This window comes from Lucilia sericata, unplaced genomic scaffold (genome assembly GCF_015586225.1).
Source record: "Lucilia sericata isolate MDLA Ls3-8-SP2 unplaced genomic scaffold, ASM1558622v1 Contig000018F_arrow, whole genome shotgun sequence".
In the NCBI taxonomy this organism is placed as follows: Eukaryota; Metazoa; Arthropoda; class Insecta; order Diptera; family Calliphoridae; genus Lucilia; species Lucilia sericata.
In genome coordinates this window covers 1,054,040-1,075,949 of record NW_023994057.1, presented here as the reverse complement: position 1 = coordinate 1,075,949, position 21,910 = coordinate 1,054,040, and the positions used below count along the sequence as shown (strand labels likewise).

Genomic DNA, 21,910 nt, shown 5'->3' with positions numbered 1-21,910 from the left:
TAAAACCAAAATTTTGGACTTACAGTGTTATTGTAACGGGCAACATAAGCGTGAAAGTTACGAGTAGTAAAAACTGAAATCTACTATATAGGATGACGTTTTATTAAGGCATGTTTTGGGGTTGTATACCGCTATAATATATTGAAAATTTAAAATATATTAGTGCCAATATGTACATGAATATACACTAGATAACTTTGTTGGAAAATATCGTCCCTAGAGGTACGAAAAGGGAGTTATGATCCAGATAATTCAATTAGAAACTGAAAAACGATACCAAAAATACATCTTGGAACGTTTAAGTACAGATCCTTATAACAAAAAATATTATTTTTAGATAATCTATGGGTTCTATTAAATTCCAATATTAAATTTTAGTTTTATCTCTGGAAAAAGGGTGAAAACATTACAAATATAGCCAAAAATCGCCATTTTAATGATATTACATGAAAAGAGGGTACAAATCCCCCAAAATTGTGGACCAAATGGGTCAAAAATATATCCATGCGGTTGATAGTTACCCCTTAAAACAATATTAAGCATAAAACCATGCGATTCTAGAATTTGTGTATCGTATAATATGATCAAATATGAAATACAGGAAAAATTCGTATACTTTTGTGAAGTAGTTTCATGGACTTTTTTTAAAAAAAGCACAACTAATTTAAGTAAATGTAAAGTTTTCAAGTTTTAAGGGGCGTGATATCAAATCTAAGGGCTATCTAGACAATATAACAAATTAATTTATTTATTTTCCACACAAAATATATTATTAAATTTGGTTTCTTTTCATAGTTTACCTAAATTCGAATACTTATGAGAGACACTGTATGTATACTTAGAGTATAAGACTCAGAGATGGCCAATATTCGCAACTACATATATTTGGGACAGAAGTATACAGTCACGCGCACTAAAATATGAAAATATGTTGTTATTTTATATGAACTGTTTATTTTGAAAGTGGATTAATACCACCTTCCAGAGTGAAGGTTAAATCATAAATTTAAAAACCTAAAATAACAAAGATTTTGTCAGCATCTCTTTGAAATATTAGGTCTAAATAAGGAGATATTGCACTTAGAAGTTTACAAAGACATGAAAACATTTTAAAATTGAAGGGTGTAGAGACAAAGGCAGCAATCTCCTTTCATTCATGATCTTATCTAAAAACTTTGAATCAAATTTGCCAGCAAAGTTCTGAGTGAATTTCTTTCAAATTTGTTTTATATAATTTTAATTCAATAATGCATAAATATCTTTGGAAACAAAGATTTTTCTTATATAATTCGAAAAAAACAGAAATGGAGATTGCTGCTTTTTTAACATCCCTCATAAAGTTTATTATTAATTGAAACTCGAAATAACCAAAAAACTGATTTAAATAAAATTTATTATTACAAGCTTTTATAACTTGCTTTGTTGGTTTGTACACATTTTTTAACTGAATTTTCGACCAGTTCCCGTAGCCCGATTTGGTTGAAATTTGGGACACATAAAGAAACCTGATGACAATCCAATATGTTCGAAAAATCGAAATTAAATTCGAAAATTAGAATTTATATTAGTATGTTGTTGAAAATATTAACTGAATTTTTTAATCACAAATACGCTGAATTTTCAAGATAATTTGATGAAATTTGGAATATAAGTTTCTTTTTACCCAAGGACGAAGCCTATTGAAAATGGTTAAAATCGGTCCATTATTTCACCTAGCACCCATACATCTGAACCCCCGAAAAGGGCTTTTGAGCTCATAATTATGTATAATATAAATGTATCTTGATAAAAGTTTGCACAACTATATTTATACAAGCCTTGATGACCTTGCCGAATTTCGAAATGATCGGACCTCACTTGACCCTAGCCCCCATCAGAAAGTGACTTGAATATCCGCAATTCACTTTTATTAACACTGTTATTGCAATGAAATTTTATATAAATATAAATCTAGCCTATTTTATCGGGATCGGTCCACTCTTATCCCCCATATAAAGCCACATAAAAAAAATTTGTTTTTCGTCAATAAATTGCTTAAATAAATCTGAATCAAGGTAATATTCAAGATAAATGCTTTATTATGAAAAATAAATCACATTTAATATTCATAACTGGTGTAGGGTATCATATGGTCGGCCACGCCCGACTACACTTTCTTATTTGTTTTAATGTAATTTTAAATTAAGCTATATAATAAGGTGTGCCATAAAATAGAGCCAGTTTGCAAAAATATCAAAATTTAAAAATTTGTAGACGATTATTAAATTGAAATCGATCCAAATAGTAAGCTTAAGGCTTTTTATTTTATTTATCAGGACAAAAAAAATTATTTTCTTTGTCCTAAAAAATAGAAACACATGATCAATTTAATAATTTAATTCTTTAGAAAAATATATGGGCAATTTCGTGTCCAATCCCATTAAGCGGCTATAAATCCCTTAAGGAAAATTGTATAAGATATTATTTGTGTAAAAAACGGCCGATTTTGAAAAAACAATTAAAAAATGTTTTATTTAAGAAAAATTAAATCAATTTTTAGAGTTACAGCAATTTAAAAAAGACCTTGACGAAAATTATTCAGTTAAAAATTGTAATATCCCTACAACTTTTATGTCCTTTAAAAAGGAGAAAAGATCACAAAATGAAAAACTGAAAACGCTAATTCACTTTAAATGATCTCTAGTATCTTGTATATATGGCCTCGTTCCAAATTGTGCTTTTGAAGACACAATAGTGGAAATCTCTTTAAAAAGCGCTATTTCTCATTCTGGATAGCATCATTAAGATTAATAATGGGATATTTGCAGTTCAATCTTCCATCAATCCGAAATATAGACCTTGTTCCAAACAAGAAAAAATAACACGAAACCATTACGTATCCGCCACCATGTTCGATGATATTCATAGTATTTTGGGTATCAGAAATAAATTGACTTTTTTACATCTGATCACAACAGATTACAAATGTTCTTTGAGAAATTTTATTTTTTCCTTCAGTACCATATACAACTTTTCTACTAATTTTATCCTTTAAATTATTTTTATACACGAGAGATCTTTCTATTGAGCTTGAAACATCTAAGTTATATTCCCTTTTAAGGGTACACGGAGTACACAAAAGTGTTATCCTCTGCATGACTCAGAATTTTTCGCTTCAAAAAAGTTGTAATTTTTTTTATTTTTTTTCTCCACATTTTTTGGCTTAAACATACATTTTACAGCATCTTCTTTAATTTTCTTGGAGCATCCAATTATTTCAACAATTTGTCTATAGCCCTTACCTAGATCATAGAGTGTTTTTATCGTTTTTCTGCTGTCTCTGTCTCTGCCGACAGCAGAGTCCTTTTTGGACTCAAAATTTAATTTTTTAATGAGACTTACTATTTGGTCGATTTCAATTTGAAAATTGTTGGAGCAAACTGGCTCCATTTTTTGTCACACCTTTTTATGTAGATTAATATAAAATTACATTAAAATTACAAATAGCGACGCGTCAATTCCAAGCAAAAAAAGTGAGGATAAAGAAGTAGAATTTTCACCACAAATAACGTACTTGAAGTACTTCTAATTTTGGCGAAAAACCTATAAATTTTACATTAACGTGTCACTGGAGGGATGTTGTTCAATTTTGACAATTTTTAGAAGCAGTAAAAATTCGATTTTTGGATGTCAAAAATAAACCACATTCTTTCAATGACATGCTTATGTAAATTTCACTGATTATTCACCAAAGTGTGATGTACTTGAATATGTTATTTGTACCCAGCAAAAAAGTGTGGAAAAGGATGTAGTATTTTCATCACAACCAGTAACCCGAAGTACTTCAAATTCGGGTGAAAAACCTATGAATGTTAGGTTAGGTTAGGTTAGGTTAGGTTGATAGGAGGATGTATACTACATCAAATCCGAAGAAATACACCTAGGCCACTATCGGGCCTGTTGTGCGCTCCAATTCAAGAAAAAAAAAAAAAAAAAAAAAAAAAAAAAAAAATTGTTTACTGAATGTTCAGAAACTCAGTTTCCTGGACGTAATTCCTAAGAATCTTCCAATCGGTGTTGGTTAAGAATGTTATTTCCGGAATAACATCACTTCCAAGATACTTGGATCTAACTTCGACGAATGCCTGACAATGGCAAAGAAAGTGCTCCAGAGTTTCACTGTCCTCTCCACATGCTCTACATTCGTCTGAATTCGCACGTCCAATTTTGTATAGATGTGCTCGTAATCCTGTGTGTCCACTGAGAATACGTACCATCATACTAACCTCAGACTTGCTCATTTTGAGAAGATTTCTCGTCTTGCTCTCATCAGGGTCACCCCATAGAATCTTTGTGGTTCTACCCACCGTTTCATTATTCCAAGAGGCCTTATGGGATTCTCTCATCCATATTTTTAATTCAGCTTTTGTTGCGTCGAATGGTTTTGCGTTTGTCAGGTTAACTACATCGAGCTCCCTTCCCTTTAAAGCTATTGCATTCGCCCTTTCGTTGCCGATTACTCCCGAGTGGCCTGGTACCCATATGATGTGAACCTTACCTCTGGGAGAGTATTCAGTTAAAGCTTTCTTACAATCCAATACGGTCTTAGATTTAATTCTATCACCTGATATCGCACAAATTGCCTTCTGGCTGTCGGTAAATATATTAAGCCTTGTGGGCGCCATATTTATTCTAATCCAATTTACACATTCCGTTATTGCTCGTACTTCTGCCTGGAAGCTTGTGTTATGATTAGGTAAACGGTGGTATATTTCTGTTTCTGGGTCTTCAATATAGAACCCCATACCCACTTTGTCCCCTAATTTAGAGCCATCCGTGTAGCAACGGATTCCTACTGGTATTTGCTCTAATGTTCCGCTTGACCAAGACATTCTATCTGGGATTAGCGTTTCAAAGTTTCCGACATATTCAGTGTCTGGTATGCGATCAGGCACGTCCGATGAATGTGTATAACCTTCCAATGTGTCCAGTATACATTGATGACGTGTCCTATAACCGTTTTTGGCCAGTTCGCCTAAAGTAAAGAGCCGTTCGGCTGTAAGCGCCGCCTCATATCTTATATATGTTTCAATGGGTGGAATATCTAGCAACGTTTCCAGAGCCTTGGTTGAAGTAGTACACATGGCACCACTTATACCCAAGCAGCATGTACGCTGAACTCCCTGTAGTAATTTGATATTACACTTTTTGTCCAAAGCAGTCCACCAGATTATTGAAGCATAAGCTAGAATTGGTCTAATTACACTTTTATAAAGCCAATTTGTCATAGTAGGACTAATGAATGTTACATTAGCGTGTTATTGGAGGGATGTTGTTCATTTTTGACAACTTTGAACTACATCTAATCTTATTATTAGAAGCAGTAAAAATCCTATATTTGGATGTCAAAAATAAACCAGATTCTTTCAATGACATTAGTCTTTCACCAAAATTTGATGTACTTCGAATATGTTATTTGTAGTGACTTTTCTACATATCTTTCCTCACTTTTAACTGGGGTTTCATTTGTAAGGAAATATTTGGTTTATAAAAGCGAAAAATATGTAATCGCATTTTTGGATGTGATTAAGATGTCGTTTGTAAAGGATGACATCAATTATTTTTTGCCGGGTTATTGCAATAATAATGGTTTTATATTCAAAACAGATCAGTACAAAATTTCAGTTAGTTTTTCCAACTCTATTCTTTGCAGGAGACATTTTAAGTGGAGAGAAACTTTGAACATGATGGTGGCTCTATTTCATTGAACATCACTGTATATACTTCCCAGCAAAAAAGTGGGGAAAAAGAAGTAGAATTTTCAATACAAATAACATACTTGAAATACTTCCAATTTTTACATTAGCGTGTAATTGGAGGGATGTTGTTCAATTTTGACAGCTTTGAACTTCATCTAATCTTATTTTTAGAAGCATCAAAAATTCGGTAATTGGATGTCAATAATAAACCACAATCTTTCAATGACATGTTTATGTAAATTTCATTGGTTCTTTACCAAAGTTTGAGGGACTTCGAATATGTTATTTGTAGTAACTTTTCTACATATCTTTTCTCACTTTTAACTGGGTTTTGATTTGTAAGGAAATGTTTGGTTTATAAATGCGAATATCCCAGCAAAAAATCTGAAATTTTTGGTAATAGCCAGTAGTTATTTCATACATTACTTGGTAATGAGTGTTCATTATCATCCACATTAATTTATTTAGCTGAATAGGTTATTACTGGTAAAGAACAAAACAATTTGGATTTGTTATGACTCAATTGTCTAGGTCGTTTATTTAACAAACAGGGGGTTCGTGGTTCGAGCCCTGCTGGATACTGTTTATTTTTTTTCAAAATGACATTCATTTATATATTTTTGTAAAATGCCGTTCTCAAAATTACAAAAAGCAACATGTTAATGGAGCATCGAGTAAGCGGCTGGAGTGAGAAACACAGAAAACAACTGAATGCCTGGGTTCAAATCCCGGCCGAGAATTTTTTTATTTTTTGTTTTCTACATACAAAGTCGGCCCAAAATAACTAGCTATCACATAACATATTTGTAGGTTTATTTGTAACTAGTTTTTGTAATCAAATTAGTAACCATTTATTAATTTGTTTAAGGTAGGTACATATTCCCAATAAACCAAAGAACGATATGATAGCGAAAACGGTATTGCTTTTAAAGGGCGATTATGATATCATATTTCATTATTTAAAACGATATTATTATAATATCGTTTTATATTTTGTTTCCAATAAAAAAATTAAGAAAATACAAACATTTGAAAAAAACTTCAAACATAAAAATAATTTCAATAAAAATTTTCGAACATAAGAAAACTAAAAAGGATATTAAAATAAAATCAACTAAATTATTGATAAATAATCCAAATAAATACGCGAATTTCGTTCGATACTTCAGTTTTGTGGTAAGTTGACATGTATGCAATTTTGAAAAGTTTCAGGTATTTGCAAGACAATGCATAATGTGATGAAAAATATGATTACTTTAAAATATGTATTAATGTATGTATGTAAATATGTACAAATGAATGCAATCCTTCCCTTTTCAGGCTTTTTTATATGTATAATAGCGAAATATTAAGTTAAATAGCGTTTTAAATGAAATTTTAAGAATAAAAGAGCATACAGAAAAAAAACTGAAAAAGGCGATTTAACTATCATTATTTTTGGAAATTATGATAGCGAAAACGATATCATAATTTTATGGAAAAACGATATCATAAGGAAAGGTACCATTTAGTACGTAAATACTATCGTTCTCGATACGAGAACGACTATCACTTATGATATTTTTTATCACCTAAGTGATATCGTTTCGATATCGTTATAATATCGTTTGGTTTATTGGGTTATTTGAACCTCGTCGAACAAAAATAATTAGTTATTCACCCCAAAAGTAATTAGTTTCCACGAGATTCCAATATTACTTTCTAGATTACTAGGTAATGAAAATTTTTGCTGGGATGTAATCGCATTTTTGCATGTGATTAAGATGTCGTTTATAAAGTATGACATCAATTATTTTTGCTGGGATATATCGCGGACTAGGTTATTTTAAGGATATCGAAGCACACTGTGTTTAGCTAGTTTTTAAATAAACTTATTTTTTAACTTAATTTTCTTTTTTAAAAGAGAAAAACTAAAACTTTTTCGGAATGAAACCACTTCATATTTTCAACGTGGAATTGACAATAATGTTATTATATTTTATCTATTAAGTAATAATTCGATCGGAATGGAATTCTATGACAGGCCTGTAAATTTCATATTATGTACTTACAAAACTATTTGAGGCTATTTTTTTATAGAATTGGTGTCACTGATGATTGAAGTAATTTTTTATCTAATCTAAATAAAACAAAAAGATGCCAAAAGATTTACGGTTGTATTCATAAAAAGTGATTTTAGGTTTATTAAACATTATTAAGCAAAATCCACGAAAATGGTATTCATAAACGTCAAATAGCTTAAAATACCTTCAATAAACCAATGACAAATAGAAAAAATTTGTTGTACGCTCGACCCTACTTTAAGCCAACAATAAGTTGAATTCTTACAAATTTTGTCTCTGATTAAGCTTTTTTCATTAATTTTAAGTTGAAGACGAAAACTAATCATGTTTTATTCTGAAATGAAATCTAAAAATTGTAATTTTAACGTTTACAAATTTGTAAATAAAATTCCAGATAAATTTTAAAAGTTTCTATTTTGGTGAAAAAACTAAAATCTAGGCATTATTGGATTAATAGATGAATATTTGACAGTATTCCAGTTGGTTAATACTATTTTTGGCAATTTGGAAATGCCCGCCTGTCAATCAAATCATGGCCACAATCATTTTATTTGTCTTTTTCATAGTTTATTCGCTAAATATAAAGCCATGAAGTAATTAAGAGTGTAAATTATATTGATTAGTGTTCTATCAATGCAAAATATCTTCTCCGGCAATAAAATGTAGTCTTTTATCAAAGAAATTTATCAGTATTTGCAAAAATTTATTAAAAATTGCTATAAAAATAAGTAAAAATAACAAAATGTGCATAGTGATGCTTATTTTGTCACAAAATATTCGTTATTCGAATACTTTTAATTATAATTAAAAATATATATGTTATATTCATTCATCTGAACTAAATATATATTTATTGTAGCCATGTATACATTTATTTTTCTTAAAAGTTCGTTCTTATTTTCAAAAATGTGTTATAACCAAAAATATAAAATTAAGAAAACCGACTCAACGAATATTTTATCCTAATTGTTCGCAACACTAACACAGAAAATGACAGCCAAATTGTACAGTGCTGCCAAGTTAAACAATAAACAGCACAATAGTTAATGTAGGTTTATTATTTGTTTATGAATACCACAATTTTATTAATGGCCTTTAAGTCTAAAGTGTACTTTAACTATTGTGTGATTTAAATCTAAAATAAGCATTTTTTATGAATACAACTGTTATTGATTAATATGAAAATTGTATCAGAAACTGTAAGATGTTAAAAAAAAACTTACAAATGTGGTTAATAATATTTGGAAGTAGTATCTTGAAAGTTAAAAAGACACGAGAATATATGTATGTGTGTATAGGTACGTTGAATACATCTCTATATTCAATGTATATTTGTATTTTTATCAGAAATTGTAATGATTCAATTTTGTGTTGTATGTTATTGCATTGATTCTCGAAACTAAAATAGAACTGAAAGAATAAGGTATTCAATTGTGAAAAAAATTACTTCATCAGTATTGCATTGAACCTAAAAGAAGCGACATTATTTTAGAAATGTACTTTTTCTGCGACTTTTTAAGTAAGATTTAAAAAATTTGAACATTCAAATTTAAACAATTCGCTATACATCGTTCATTTCCTTTAATAAAATCAATTCAAAAATATGTTGAACATAGCCATATGTACATATTTTTCACACTTCATACAAATCATGGATTTGGAAAAAACGTTTTCACACTAAAAAAAAAGAAAATGATCCTATTGAATTAAATGAACGACATAAACTTTTGACCATCTTAAGGAGGTGGTAAAACATTTTTTTGTTACCGAAGAACACTTTTTTCTGATCATTTTTCGAATTGTGTTCAGAATTAAAATTACAGATCAAACTCAAAATTTTGTGTTTAGTTTTTAGCTGTTTATTTGTCAGTGGTTTCCATTTTGGATACTATTGCAAATACACTTATATTTATCGCAGTTTATGGCTGAATTGGTTTGTACTATTCGGAGTTTTGTTGTGCCTACTTTTAGCGGTGGGATGGACGCTGCGAAAACATAAAAAGAGGAAATATTTATTTGAGAATTTCTATATCGTGTTTTATGGTCTAATATGTAGTGTTATAAGTGCAGTTTTCTTAATAACTGAGAATACAGGTGAGTGGAACGTTTGATCACGATTTAATCAATGTATTTATTTCACTTTGAGTTCTTGTATATTTAGATATTTCATTCTACTTCATATTCATGTCGATGGTTGTAATCTACTTACCCTGCTATAATTACATTTCGTTGCGGTGTGATTCACATGGTTCAAGGCCAGCACGTATTGCACTTGGCAATACTATATACTTTGCAGGTCTTACTGCAGGGTTTTCAATCTTTAATGATATGGAACCGAAACGATGTGCTTGGGTACTATTTGGAATTTCCTTGTTTGCTATAGTCTGCGTCATTATCAATGAAGTCTTACAACAATATCGTATTCAGGATTATAAAAGCTCTTGTGATCTTGTCTTTAATTTAATGAATGAGGAGAAATTGATTTATGCTCCAAGAAAATCAGTACTGACGCTTTTTGTAGGACGAGACGAATACTATTTTAAGCGCAACATTCAGTGGATGGTAGTGGGTATGTCAGTAGTTGTTACAGTAGAGAGGTGCTGTTTATATTCAATGACTTACCTCACTCTCATGTACCGATCCACCATTGGTTACACTCAGAGCAACTATTTGTACTTGCCTTATCTATTATACGTGAGTGGATGTGCACTGGGCTCGCTCTTGATGTTGCGTTACAAACCCAAACTGATTTATCTGATGTTCGGCTTAATTAAAATAACAATCGCAACAGCTATATTGGGTGTATATGATGATAATTTTCCAGAACATTGCTTCATACTATTATGCTTCTATTACATCTGTATGGGTGTTTATTCCAGCATTGGTATACAAATGTTGCTAGAATGTTCGCCGTTTCTTTATACGGAACTAACTTTGGCCGGATCATATACCCTGGAGCTAACATTAATGGAAATTTCCAAGCTTGAGATCGTGAATGAGGATGAAAATGAGTGGACGATGCTCTTAGTTTTAAGTGTAACAACTATTTTCCTAACGATCTGCAGTATTTGCTTGATACAACTTTTTTTAATCGATTCGGTGGGTCTAGTCGAAATTCGTAATCGTCTGTTAGGCATACACAGGTTACCAGTGAAATCATACGATAATAAGTTATATAAAAATAATTTTTTCCTACAAATGGAAATTCCATCGAATGTTTCAAGTGTTGTTTTAGAGAACAATCGTGTATTTCAACAGTATCCGGCAGAAAATGACAAAAATACAAAATTATAATAAAAATAAATTTTTCAACGATAAATATATGTACGTATGTACATTAGACCGACTCTTGCTTTGTTTTATGAAGATTCCCAAAATATTTTAAGTCTAGCGATGACCGTTCGTGAGCTGGACCAAATTAAAAAAGGTATTTTAGACTTATTTTTTATTCAAATTTTAGTTTTGGGGTATCGTTTGAAAGTGGGTTTAAAGCCGCGTCCAATGATGTATTAATCATAAATAACCGTCTGCTGTCATATACCAAAATATTTAAAATTGTTAAGTTTTTCATTAATAAAAATAAAATATGTGCACAATGTATGCAAATTTTGCAAACCACTAGACCTGGCTTTAAAACCCTTTCGAATGATACCACATGTTTTAAGAAATGACTGTAAATTTAAAAAAAATAACTAAAAAGGGACTTTTTTGTAATTGGTGCTGCTCACGAACGGTCATAGATAGACTAGAAATATTTTGGGAACCATCATAAAACAAAACAAAGATTTTTTTGAAGCTAGGTAAAATACTGAATTGAGCATGAAAAATTGTGTCCCCCATACGATTTTTTCTTGAAAACTGTCGGACAACACTAAACCCAAAATATTTTGGGTAACATCATATTACATAATAGCGAATATTTTAAGGGGTAACTCAAGCATCATTTTTTGTGAGTCGGTCTAATGTACATATATTTATTTTTGTAACCAATTGTACTCAGTAAAGGTAATTCTAATTAAAACAAAAGTGTAAATCGAGAAGGTCTTAATCTGAAACTACACCTTTAGCTCCAATATTGACTGTATGGGTTGGAATGGTGATGTTTTTAATAACACTGTACGTAAAATTACAACTTTCAATAAGACACAGAAAAACGTCAAAACTTTATTTTCGGTCGTAGAATCTAGTGGCATACTCCGTTTTGAAAAGATGGGTCAAAATCGGGAAATATTGCATTTTAAAGTTTAAACTGTTTCTGAGGTGATTTTTAATTATTTAAATTTAAAAAACAAAACTCTCACGCATAGAAAAGTAAATAAATACACAAAACTAGAGTCCATTTGAATTATTATGCGTATATGTATGTATACTTAGTTTTTTATAATTAATTCGTATGTCTATGCGTGAAAACTTTTTTCAAAATTTAAAAAAATAGAAAAAATTACCTCATAAAAGTTCATACTTTAAAACGCAGTATCTCCCGATTTTGAACCAAGAACTGAATTATTTGAAAAAATCGGGCGATTTTTTCAATTAATTTTTCACTCGTTTAATTTTTACTTTATCCCACAGAGAAAAATTCCTAACAAAAAGGCAATTATGTATTTAAAAATTATATTTTAATAATAAATATGTATATCGAATGAAAATGTATGATTTTGTTAAAAATTGATTTAAGCAAATCATATCTTTTAATTTAAATATGAATATAATAAATAACGTCCGAAATAAATGAATTATTTTAAAAAAATATTGAAACTAAGTTTTTTATTTAATAATTCTAAGGGCTAGGAATTTACAATGTACATCCTAAATAAAATCAAATTTTTTCGAGATGGCGCTCAATGTCAAAACGAATTAAGAATGTGTCGTATTAACGGGTTAATTGTCTATCGTCATTCAGAGCTGAAATAAGCAATTCAACAGCTCGTGTGAACTTGGTATAACAAATACATATATAATTATCTTTATAGAAATGTGACCAAACCACTACCTAGAAAATTGTTAAAAATTAAGTTATCTATGATAAAATCGAGATTTAATGATTTTATTTTATGGGATGTTTGTATTCTCAATTGATTAGTAAAAATGTCCATATAATTGATAAAATAGATGCTTATTTAAGACAAATAGTTTGTGCTATTGTTGAGTATTTCGCATAAATTCATATAAAAATTATTTATTAATTTTAAATAAACTCTGCAGGAAATGGAACTAGTACCAAACTAGTATTTTACTAGTACCAAAATCACCAGTACTAGTTCCCAACTGTAAACTTTCCAATACTATCATAATGCTCAAATTAACATTGAGTGTGTTTGAAAAATTACTAGTACCATTAGTTCTAGACTTATACTAGTACACTTGGACCCAATTGGGTTCTTTCGCACCAGTTTGATACTAGTTCTAATATTCATAAATAGTCGCCATAATTGGTGGTTTTGCTCTTTTACAATCCTACATTTACCTAACAATAATTCAATATGAAAGTTTGAAGAAATTCTGGTTCTATCCGCATCTCCATTGATTTCGTTATAAAAACATTTGCCGTACGATAAAACAAATATTAAACTTATTGCAGTTTTTAAATATAATAGAAGTACTTACATAGAGATTTGCTTGCAACCGGACCTAAATTTGCATGCACTATTTATTCTATCATTTGAAGGGATATGTATGTTTGAAAATATCTTTTTTTATGCAAATTTATATTTCAATAATTTAACAAATTTATTTTTTTCAACACATGTCAAACAAAAATCAGTCTACAAGTGGTACCATTCAACTACTTCTAGTACTAGTATTTTTCCATATAAACTCTAATCTAATTTGTACTAGTGTCTGGCATTAAGACAATTATCGCTTCATTTCCTGCAGGGAATATAGTGTCCTAAAAATATAATAAATCCCTGGATGGATGAACATATTTTTTAGGATTGTGGCAACTTTGACAGTTCTATCTACCTCAAATATAAAAATTAAGTCATCAGCTCTTGAATTGATTTCACCTTATGAGTGCACCCTGGTCAGTCTGTAAAAATTAACTAGAAGTGAATTTTTCTCGTAGTCGACTACAAAATTGCTGGCAGGGTATCTATGAACTCAATATGACAGAATTTGGATGCACAGAGAGCAAGATAAAATACAAATGGTCCCTACATAAAAACATAACTTGTAAAATGTCAATTTTGGGACTCGTTTTGTAATGTAAATTAAAATTTAAATTATAATTTTTGTATTATTTTTCTCCGAATAAAGCCTACACAGAAAAAAAATAATACATAACTGGAATGAATTTATTGTATGAATCGAACATGACTATTTTTTCCCAAACCATATGCTGAAACTTTTTTCTGTGTACATACTTTAATGAAAAGAAAAAATATTTTTGATTCGCACCTCTTGTTCTATTTAATAAATATGTACTTGATAAAAATAATGGAGTGTACTAATTTAGTTTTTTATCCCCTCGTACATCACCATGTTTGTTTTGCTTTTTGTAATTTTGTTTATATACATATGTATATTATCAATTTATTTACATACAAGTATGAATTGTAGTTGATGCGTATATATATACACAGAAAAAAATAATTCATATTTGGAATGAATTTTGAAATAAATTGAATGAATCGAACATGACTTTTTTTTCCCAAACCATTTTCATTCGGAATATTAAAAGTTCATAAAATGTATGAATTTGTACATGAAAGATTTTTTTGTTTTTTTGTTAATTTTCTTTGATTTTCATCAAAAATGCAATAAATAAATAAATAACCGTTACCTATTAATATCTTCCATTTTTTAGAAAATAATCACATATTAGCGAATTTTTATGATAAATAAATAAAAATGCTGGAAAACAAAATATGAAATAAATAAACCAGCATATAGATAAACATCCATTCTTCAGAAAATGTTGCATGTTACGCGCATATTTCATTGTTTTCAATCTAAAAATCATAAAGAAATAAAAAATTTTCTAAAGAAAATTTCAAACATTTTTTAACAAACAGAAAAATATAAAGAAAATTTTTAATATTTTAAGTCAAGGCTTCTAGCAAAGAATAAACAAGAAGTGAAACGCTGTCATTTTTTTACAACAATAAGAGCGTAACTCTTCTCACAGACGAGTGCTGTGTAAATTCAACACATATGTAAAAATTTTATTCTCTCTCCAAACTTCAAAACTTTTTCGCGAAAATTTGAGGATAATAGCACTTTGAAATATTTTTTATCACTTAACATTATATTTTATAATTTTTTTGCACAATTTAAACACATTTAATAGCCCGAAAATAATATATTTTTTACAAACGAAAATAAAATATTTTTTATTTTTTGACATTGAATTTTTGTTGGTTGAAATTAAAACTAAAAAAACAATGTTGTAAATTTTCGTATGGTAAACGAAAAAGATATTTCAAATAAATAATTTATTTTTGCAATATTATAGATTAAAAAACAAATAGACGTGTTTATAAAATGTTTGTAGATAAAATATGTGGAAAATATCTTAAGAAACCTTTCAAAGTATAAATTGAAATGTAATATTTTTTTTTTTCAATATTTTTCAATACGATTTTTTGCAACTATGTTGACTTGAGAATTCTACTAATACATTCTTAGAGTTAGGTACCGGATGACAGTACACTTAGGTACTTTTGACAGCAGTTTCATTTCTTATTTATTCTTTGGCTTCTAGATTATGTTTAAAAATAGAAAAATGAAAAAATTCATACAATTTAGGAATTTATTCTTAAATATTATTAACTTTAGTCAATGAAAGCAGTTCATAATATTTATGCTGAAACTTTTTTCTGTGTACATAATACATACAGTGAGATTTTTTGCGGAAACAGACAACTAACGGTATTTGTTGCTACTTCCCATTTTTATCAGCTGGTTTCTCACTCAGTTGTAAGTGTGAGCACCGTCCATATAAAACAAAGAGTTGAGTTTTGTTTTCATGGCCTTTGTTTTTGTTTCAATTTATATCAGGAAAAAGGAGTGTAAAAGGACGAATGTAGTAATTTTATTTGATTTAAGTCGATGAAAAGTAAAAGGCAACTCTCACGTAAAATGAAGTTAGCAAAATGAAATAAAAGATACATAAGTGAAAGAAGAACGATTGTTAATGTAATACTTTATTTAATATAATTTCAAGTCAATCGAATTAAAAAATGAAGAAAATTTTAGTTAATTGGTTTAACAACTTGAGTAATCGAAGCCTTGTGATTACCATATTGATTTGCATATCCTTAATATACGTATCGTACACATTTAACTCATGCCTAATTACGAGTCTCGGACGCACCTTAAAGAATGTAAAAAAATATTAATTTAATTTAAATTAAACATATGTATGTACATATATATATATACATATGTATCTACTTATGTATGCATGTGATAATTAAAAAATGTTATGTATAGTTATAAGTTATAAATATGTACATATGTATGTATGTGTATGCATTCTTTTCTTAATGTATTTTTGTATTTAGAATCCTTTTAGAAACCTTTTTAAATCATCAATGTTGCATGTCCAAATTGCAAATGTAGCAAATATGACTGTAAAGGATGACATAAATGTAACAAGGACAAAGACTTCGTTATATGGAATGCCATTAGATTCATTGTCGAACAAATCAGCGACTCGTATTTTGGATGGTTCACCAAAGTATCGACTCTTACGACAGCAAGGATCTAGACCATTGCGCCATTTACCAGACACTTTAATCATAGGTGTTAAAAAATCCGGAACTCGAGCGCTACTGGAATTTATACGACTGCATCCTGATGTTCGTGCTGCTGGCTGCGAAGTGCATTTCTTTGATCGCCATTATCAGAAAGGTTTGCACTGGTATCGGCATCACATGCCATATACAATCGAAGGCCAAATAACAATGGAGAAAACACCGAGTTACTTTGTTACCAAAGAAGTGCCCTTAAGAGTCCATCATATGAATTCAAACACCAAGTGAGTATAAATACATATGTGTGTATACCAGTGATGCCAAGTGTAGGGATTTTTCCCTTTTTGTAGGGATTTTTTTCAAAAATTTCACGTGTAGGGAAAAAGGGAAAGATTTCTTACTATTGTCAAATTGTAAGGATTTTTCAATTTCATAGTTTTTAATAACTAAAAATATACTCTTTCATGTATTAAACTTTTAAATTAAAAATGAAATCAGTTTTAAGTGTATCGTTAGTAAAAATTCCGCTTGTAATTTCTACAATATATGTACCTACATATCGCTACAAGACTGGCATAATCCAAAATTCGGCTTTCTTGAACTAAGGTCTTCAAAACATGCGACATACTAAAATCTTTCATATAGATTTATGAAATTTCAAATATGTCTATTATTTTCGATGTGAAATCGATTTTTTGTAAACGTAAAAACTAAAACCCACGTTTTTGTGAATATTAGACAACTAAAAATTTAATTTCAATTTAGATGAGAAACATATTAACCTCAACTATCTGAATCTGGATTTTTAAAACCCCTTGATTTGTTTAAAAGTTATTAAAAAAATAGTTAAATGTCATTAAATATTCATATCCATTTTTCTTGAAACGAATTTTTGGATTATGCCAATCCTGTAGGGCGATATATTCTGACTCCTTATAGATAGAGTAGTCGGGGGCTTAATGCAGTAACTCAGGATTGAAAAAATGAATTTAATGTTCTGAAAATTTATAAAAGTAAACCGCAAAAAGTAAACGCAAAAGTAAACCTTATTTAAAATAATTATTTTATGAAAATTTTTTTGTTGGAGGCACATAAAATAAATTTTTATCACGATTCGATATACTGCCATAAATCTTTCAATTGTTTTTTTTTAATCTTAACTGAAGAGTCAGGGTTGGAAGATTTGTATGATGTAAAATTGAAAGAAAAAAAATTTAAAATTTAAATTCTAGAAATTTCATTCCTAAAAATTAAAAAAAATACATACATATATGTATATTATAAAACGGAGCTAATATTTTAGTTTTTGATGTTATTTTCGTATTTTTTTAAGATAAACTTTGAAAAAAATGGAAAAAAGTAGTGTAGGGAAAAATGTAGGGAAAATAAAAAGTGGGTGTAGGGAAAAAAGGGATTTTTTCTCATAAGCGTAGGGATTTCTGAAAAAAATCTCCTGGCATCACTGGTGTATACGTACATTAGGGTGGCCCCGTTTTTTTTGGAGAAACAATAAGATACTGATGTTACCAACAAAATTGAAAGCTTGGTTCAATCTAAGATACCATTTCTTAAATGGTCCTTTTTTAAAGTTTTTCCATGTTTTAAGCAAACCCAGCAAAAAATATTTGATGTTATACTTTACAAACGACATCTTAATCACATCTAAAAATGCGATTACATACTTTTTGCTTTTATAAACCAAATATTTCCTTACAAATGAAACCAACTCCCAGTTAAATGTGAGGGAAGAGATGTATTTTGGTGAAAACCCAATGAATTTTACATAAGCGTGTCATTGAAAGAATGCGATTTGTTTTTGACATCGGATTTTTATTGCTTCTAAAAATAAAATTAGGTGTAGTTCAAAGTTGTCAAAAATGAACAACATCCCTCCAATGTAAAATTCATAGGATGTTCACCGGAATTTGAAGCACTTCGGGTTACTAGTTGTGATGAAAATACTACATATTTTTTTGCTGGGAAGGAATGACAAATGTCAATATCATGTGAAAGGTCTTTGACAGACGCTTTCAAAAACATGTACAATACCAAATCAGCAGAGAAGCAATATATGGATTTATATCCTTTATGTTAAACAATACGTACATTGAATTTAAAATTTATTTTATCTAATCCATACCCACAATGAATTGTTGTACAATTAAATACATGATAGAAAAATATTAGAATGATTAAATATACATACCCAGCAAAATATGTGTGGAAAAAGATGTAATATTTTTATCACAACTAGTTACCCGATGTGCTTCAAATTCGGGTGAAATCTAAAAATCATAAAGAAATATAAAATTTTCCTAAGAAAATCTCAAAAATTTTTTTAACAAATAGAAAATATATTTGAAATATTTTAAGTCAAGGCATCTAGATTATGTTTAAAAAAATAAAAATTCATACAATTTAGAAACTTATTCTTAAATATTATTGACTTGTATCAATGGAAGCAGTTCATAACATTTATGCTGTTACTGTTTTCTGTGATCGTTCCTTTTGTATAGCTCATTATCATTAATTTTAGAACGCTTTTATACACATGTATATTTATTATATTGTGTCTAATTTATAGACTTCTAGTCGTTGTTCGTGATCCCGTTACTAGAGCTATATCCGACTATACACAAGCAGCAAGTAAAAAAACAGATATGAAACGTTTTGAAGAGCTGGCCTTCGTCAACGGAAGTTATGCAGTGGTCGATACTAACTGGGGACCTGTGAAAATTGGAGTTTACGCCCGATATTTAGAAAAATGGTTACAGTTCTTTCAACTCTCACAATTACTCTTCATCAGCGGTGAACGTTTGATTATGGATCCTGCTTATGAAATAGGAAGGGTCCAAGATTTCTTGGGATTGAAAAGAGTAGTGACCGAAAAGCATTTTTATTTTAATGCAACTAAAGGATTTCCGTGTCTATTCAAATCAGAAGCACGTTCAACACCACATTGTTTAGGCAAAACTAAAGGACGCAATCATCCTCACATTGAAACAGCGGCGATTGAAAGACTGAGAGATTTTTATAGACCATTTAATAACAAATTTTATGAAATGACAGGTATAAATTTTGCTTGGCCCTAGATATAAAACGACTAGGGCTCGTTAAAAATATATAAAAAGACTTACGGTTGTAACACCTCCTCCGTTCATAATGAAAAACAGGTGTGTTGAGAATAAAACAACGCACAAACTTGTATTGAAATTTATAAAATTTTCAAATTAATTTTTTTGTTCTTATATACATAATTCGATACCAACATAAAAAGCATTTATGAAACCACTTACTCCGATATTTAAAGGAGACAAAAACTTTAAAATAAAATAAATATTTTATAACCATAATATACTACTTATTACACACAATAGTTAAAAATGCATACTTACATATGAAAATTTGTAGACTTTCTTAGAATTTTTTATTACTTGTTAAACTATTTACTATGTATAAAAGTAGCTTTATCATAATAATTAGGAAATAAAAAACATAGTTCCTTCGGTAACAATGGAAAGATTTTAATATAATACTGAAACAGTAATCCCCTATTTCAACTAAAATATAAGATTGTAGTCTTATGACCATATTCAAAATAAAATGTTAACTACTACGAACTGCTATCATTCCCTTATGGAGATTTACACACAAATAAGTTATACATACACACATACATATGTATGTATGGATGTATGTATGTATTTATGTATGTATGTATGTATGTATGTATGTATGTATGTATGTATGTATGTATGTATGTATGTATGTATGTATGTATGTATGTATGTATGTATGTATGTATGTATGTACATATGTATGTATATATGTATGTATATTCTTGCAAATATCCCATCAGTTTAAAATCAAATCATATTTTAATGAAATAGTTTTTCTTCGTTTTATACAATACATAATTAGATAATTTGAAAATAAATTGGTAAATTGTTGTTTTCAGTCTCAACTAGTAATTTATCTTAGCCCTATCAGGAACAGAAGTGACACAAAACTAGTCCCTTCTTCTTCAGGTGTAAGATCCAGTTTAAGCTCTAACTACGTTCGTACTTTCAAATATTGCTAGGTCTAAACATTAATAAACGTTATAAGCCCTGCATAATTATCCACGTTAAGAATCTATTTATTAATAAAACATAAGGTTTTTTAGAAAGCGTAATCACAATGTAGTAGTCAAAACTATTTCATATATATTTAGCAGATTTTTTTAAATGTTTGACGAAACAAAGGAAGCTGCAACGGTTGGCATTTTTGAAAAAATATTTTTCGATTATCGGTTATATGATTTCACCAAGTTTTGTCTAGAATAGAAAAAAAGAAAGCAATATATTATACCATTTATTATATGATTAATTGAGCATTAAATACCCTTTTGCATATTGCAAAAATATTAATACAATAATTAACTTATACATATTTATAAACATTTAAATAAAAATCTTATTAAATTTTGTACAATAGAAATAGTTGTGTTTCATTTACATAACGTCGCCTTAAACACAAAGGGCCGATTGTACCCAAAAAATTCAAAATAAATTTTTTAAATTAATTCTGATATATAGCATCAAAACAAATATTTACATATTTAGAATAAAAACCTACAAAACTGGTCATATCTACTGCTCTAAAAGTTTATATTTATATAGTTTTAGCGCTAATTTTAATGAAATTCAAAATCAGTTATTAATGTTTTATTTTGTTATCAAACAGAATTTTTATCAATACATTTTAAAATAAATATAGTGCACCAATGAAAATTCGCATGAAAATCATCGAATGTTCATTGGTTATAAGCACTCATTTTAATGAATTACTATTTTTCCAAATACGAATCCATGCTCGCCAATGACACGCCAATGTTAAAATCATGCATGTTTCAACTAAATATGAACCAGTTCATTATCAGTTAAACCCGTGCATTTACTACATTTTTTGCACTTTTTTTGCTGGGAAAATTTAAATACGCTTAGAGTACATTACGTATTGGCATTGAAATGTAAATATTGAAATCCGATAGCCAAAAATGTACACTTTTATGTATGTATGTATGTATTATGTATGTATGTATGTATGTATGTATGTATGTATGTATGTATGTATGTATGTATGTATGTATGTATGTATGTATGTATGTATGTATGTATGTATGTATGTATGTATGTATGTATGTATGTATGTATGTATTTATGTATGTATTTATGTATGTATGTATGTATGTATGTATGTATTTATGTATGTAAGTGGCGAGCATATCTGGATACATATTAATCAAGTTAATATTAAAAACCCAATAAAATTTGAAGTATTTAGTGAATGGATGTTTCATTAAAATATTCATTTTTGAACATCATCCTTTTTTTTTGTCGTATGGGAGCAACCACTGTGCCATTTTATT

At 29.1% G+C, this 21,910-nt stretch overlaps 2 protein-coding genes across 6 annotated transcripts in view; both read left to right on the top strand.

Annotated features, from left to right (window-relative positions):
- LOC119607234 (heparan sulfate glucosamine 3-O-sulfotransferase 3A1) overlaps nt 1-21,511 on the top strand; it is a 36,667-nt gene extending 15,156 nt beyond the window's left edge. The window contains exons 1-4 of one of the 3 annotated variants that reach the window (XM_037961081.1): nt 15,809-15,888; nt 15,969-16,128; nt 16,309-16,784; nt 19,085-19,592. In XM_037961081.1, coding sequence (XP_037817009.1) covers nt 15,985-16,128; nt 16,309-16,784; nt 19,085-19,592 — 1,128 coding nt within the window. In that variant the 5' untranslated portion in view covers nt 15,809-15,888; nt 15,969-15,984. Of the gene's footprint in view, nt 1-15,642; nt 16,129-16,308; nt 16,785-19,084 lie in introns of those variants that run through there. The other 2 variants (XM_037961089.1, XM_037961097.1) reach the window with 2 other exon arrangements.
- On the top strand, nt 8,904-12,474 carry LOC119607217. 3 transcript variants are annotated; one of them, XM_037961060.1, is made up of 3 exons: nt 8,904-9,099; nt 9,773-9,895; nt 9,963-12,474. In XM_037961060.1, exons 1-3 carry the CDS (start codon nt 9,006-9,008, stop codon nt 11,093-11,095), a joined length of 1,350 nt encoding a protein of 449 aa, XP_037816988.1. In that variant the 5' UTR covers nt 8,904-9,005; the 3' UTR covers nt 11,096-12,474. The 3 variants fall into 3 exon arrangements, with proteins under 3 accessions (XP_037816988.1, XP_037816981.1, XP_037816996.1); XM_037961053.1 differs by lacking the exon at nt 8,904-9,099 and adding an exon at nt 9,139-9,320 and having other exon boundaries at nt 9,650-9,895; XM_037961068.1 differs by lacking the exon at nt 8,904-9,099 and adding an exon at nt 9,141-9,320.
- Nucleotides 21,512-21,910: the final 399 nt, after the last annotated feature.

Coding starts and splice junctions, on each gene's coding strand:
- LOC119607217 (XM_037961053.1), top strand. CDS start 9,296: ATGTACTTTTTCTGCGACTTTTTAA. Junction 9,321..9,649: donor CTTTTTCTGCGACTTTTTAA/GTAAGATTTAAA, acceptor TTTTGTGTTTAG/TTTTTAGCTGTTTATTTGTC. Junction 9,896..9,962: donor CTTAATAACTGAGAATACAG/GTGAGTGGAACG, acceptor TTGTATATTTAG/ATATTTCATTCTACTTCATA.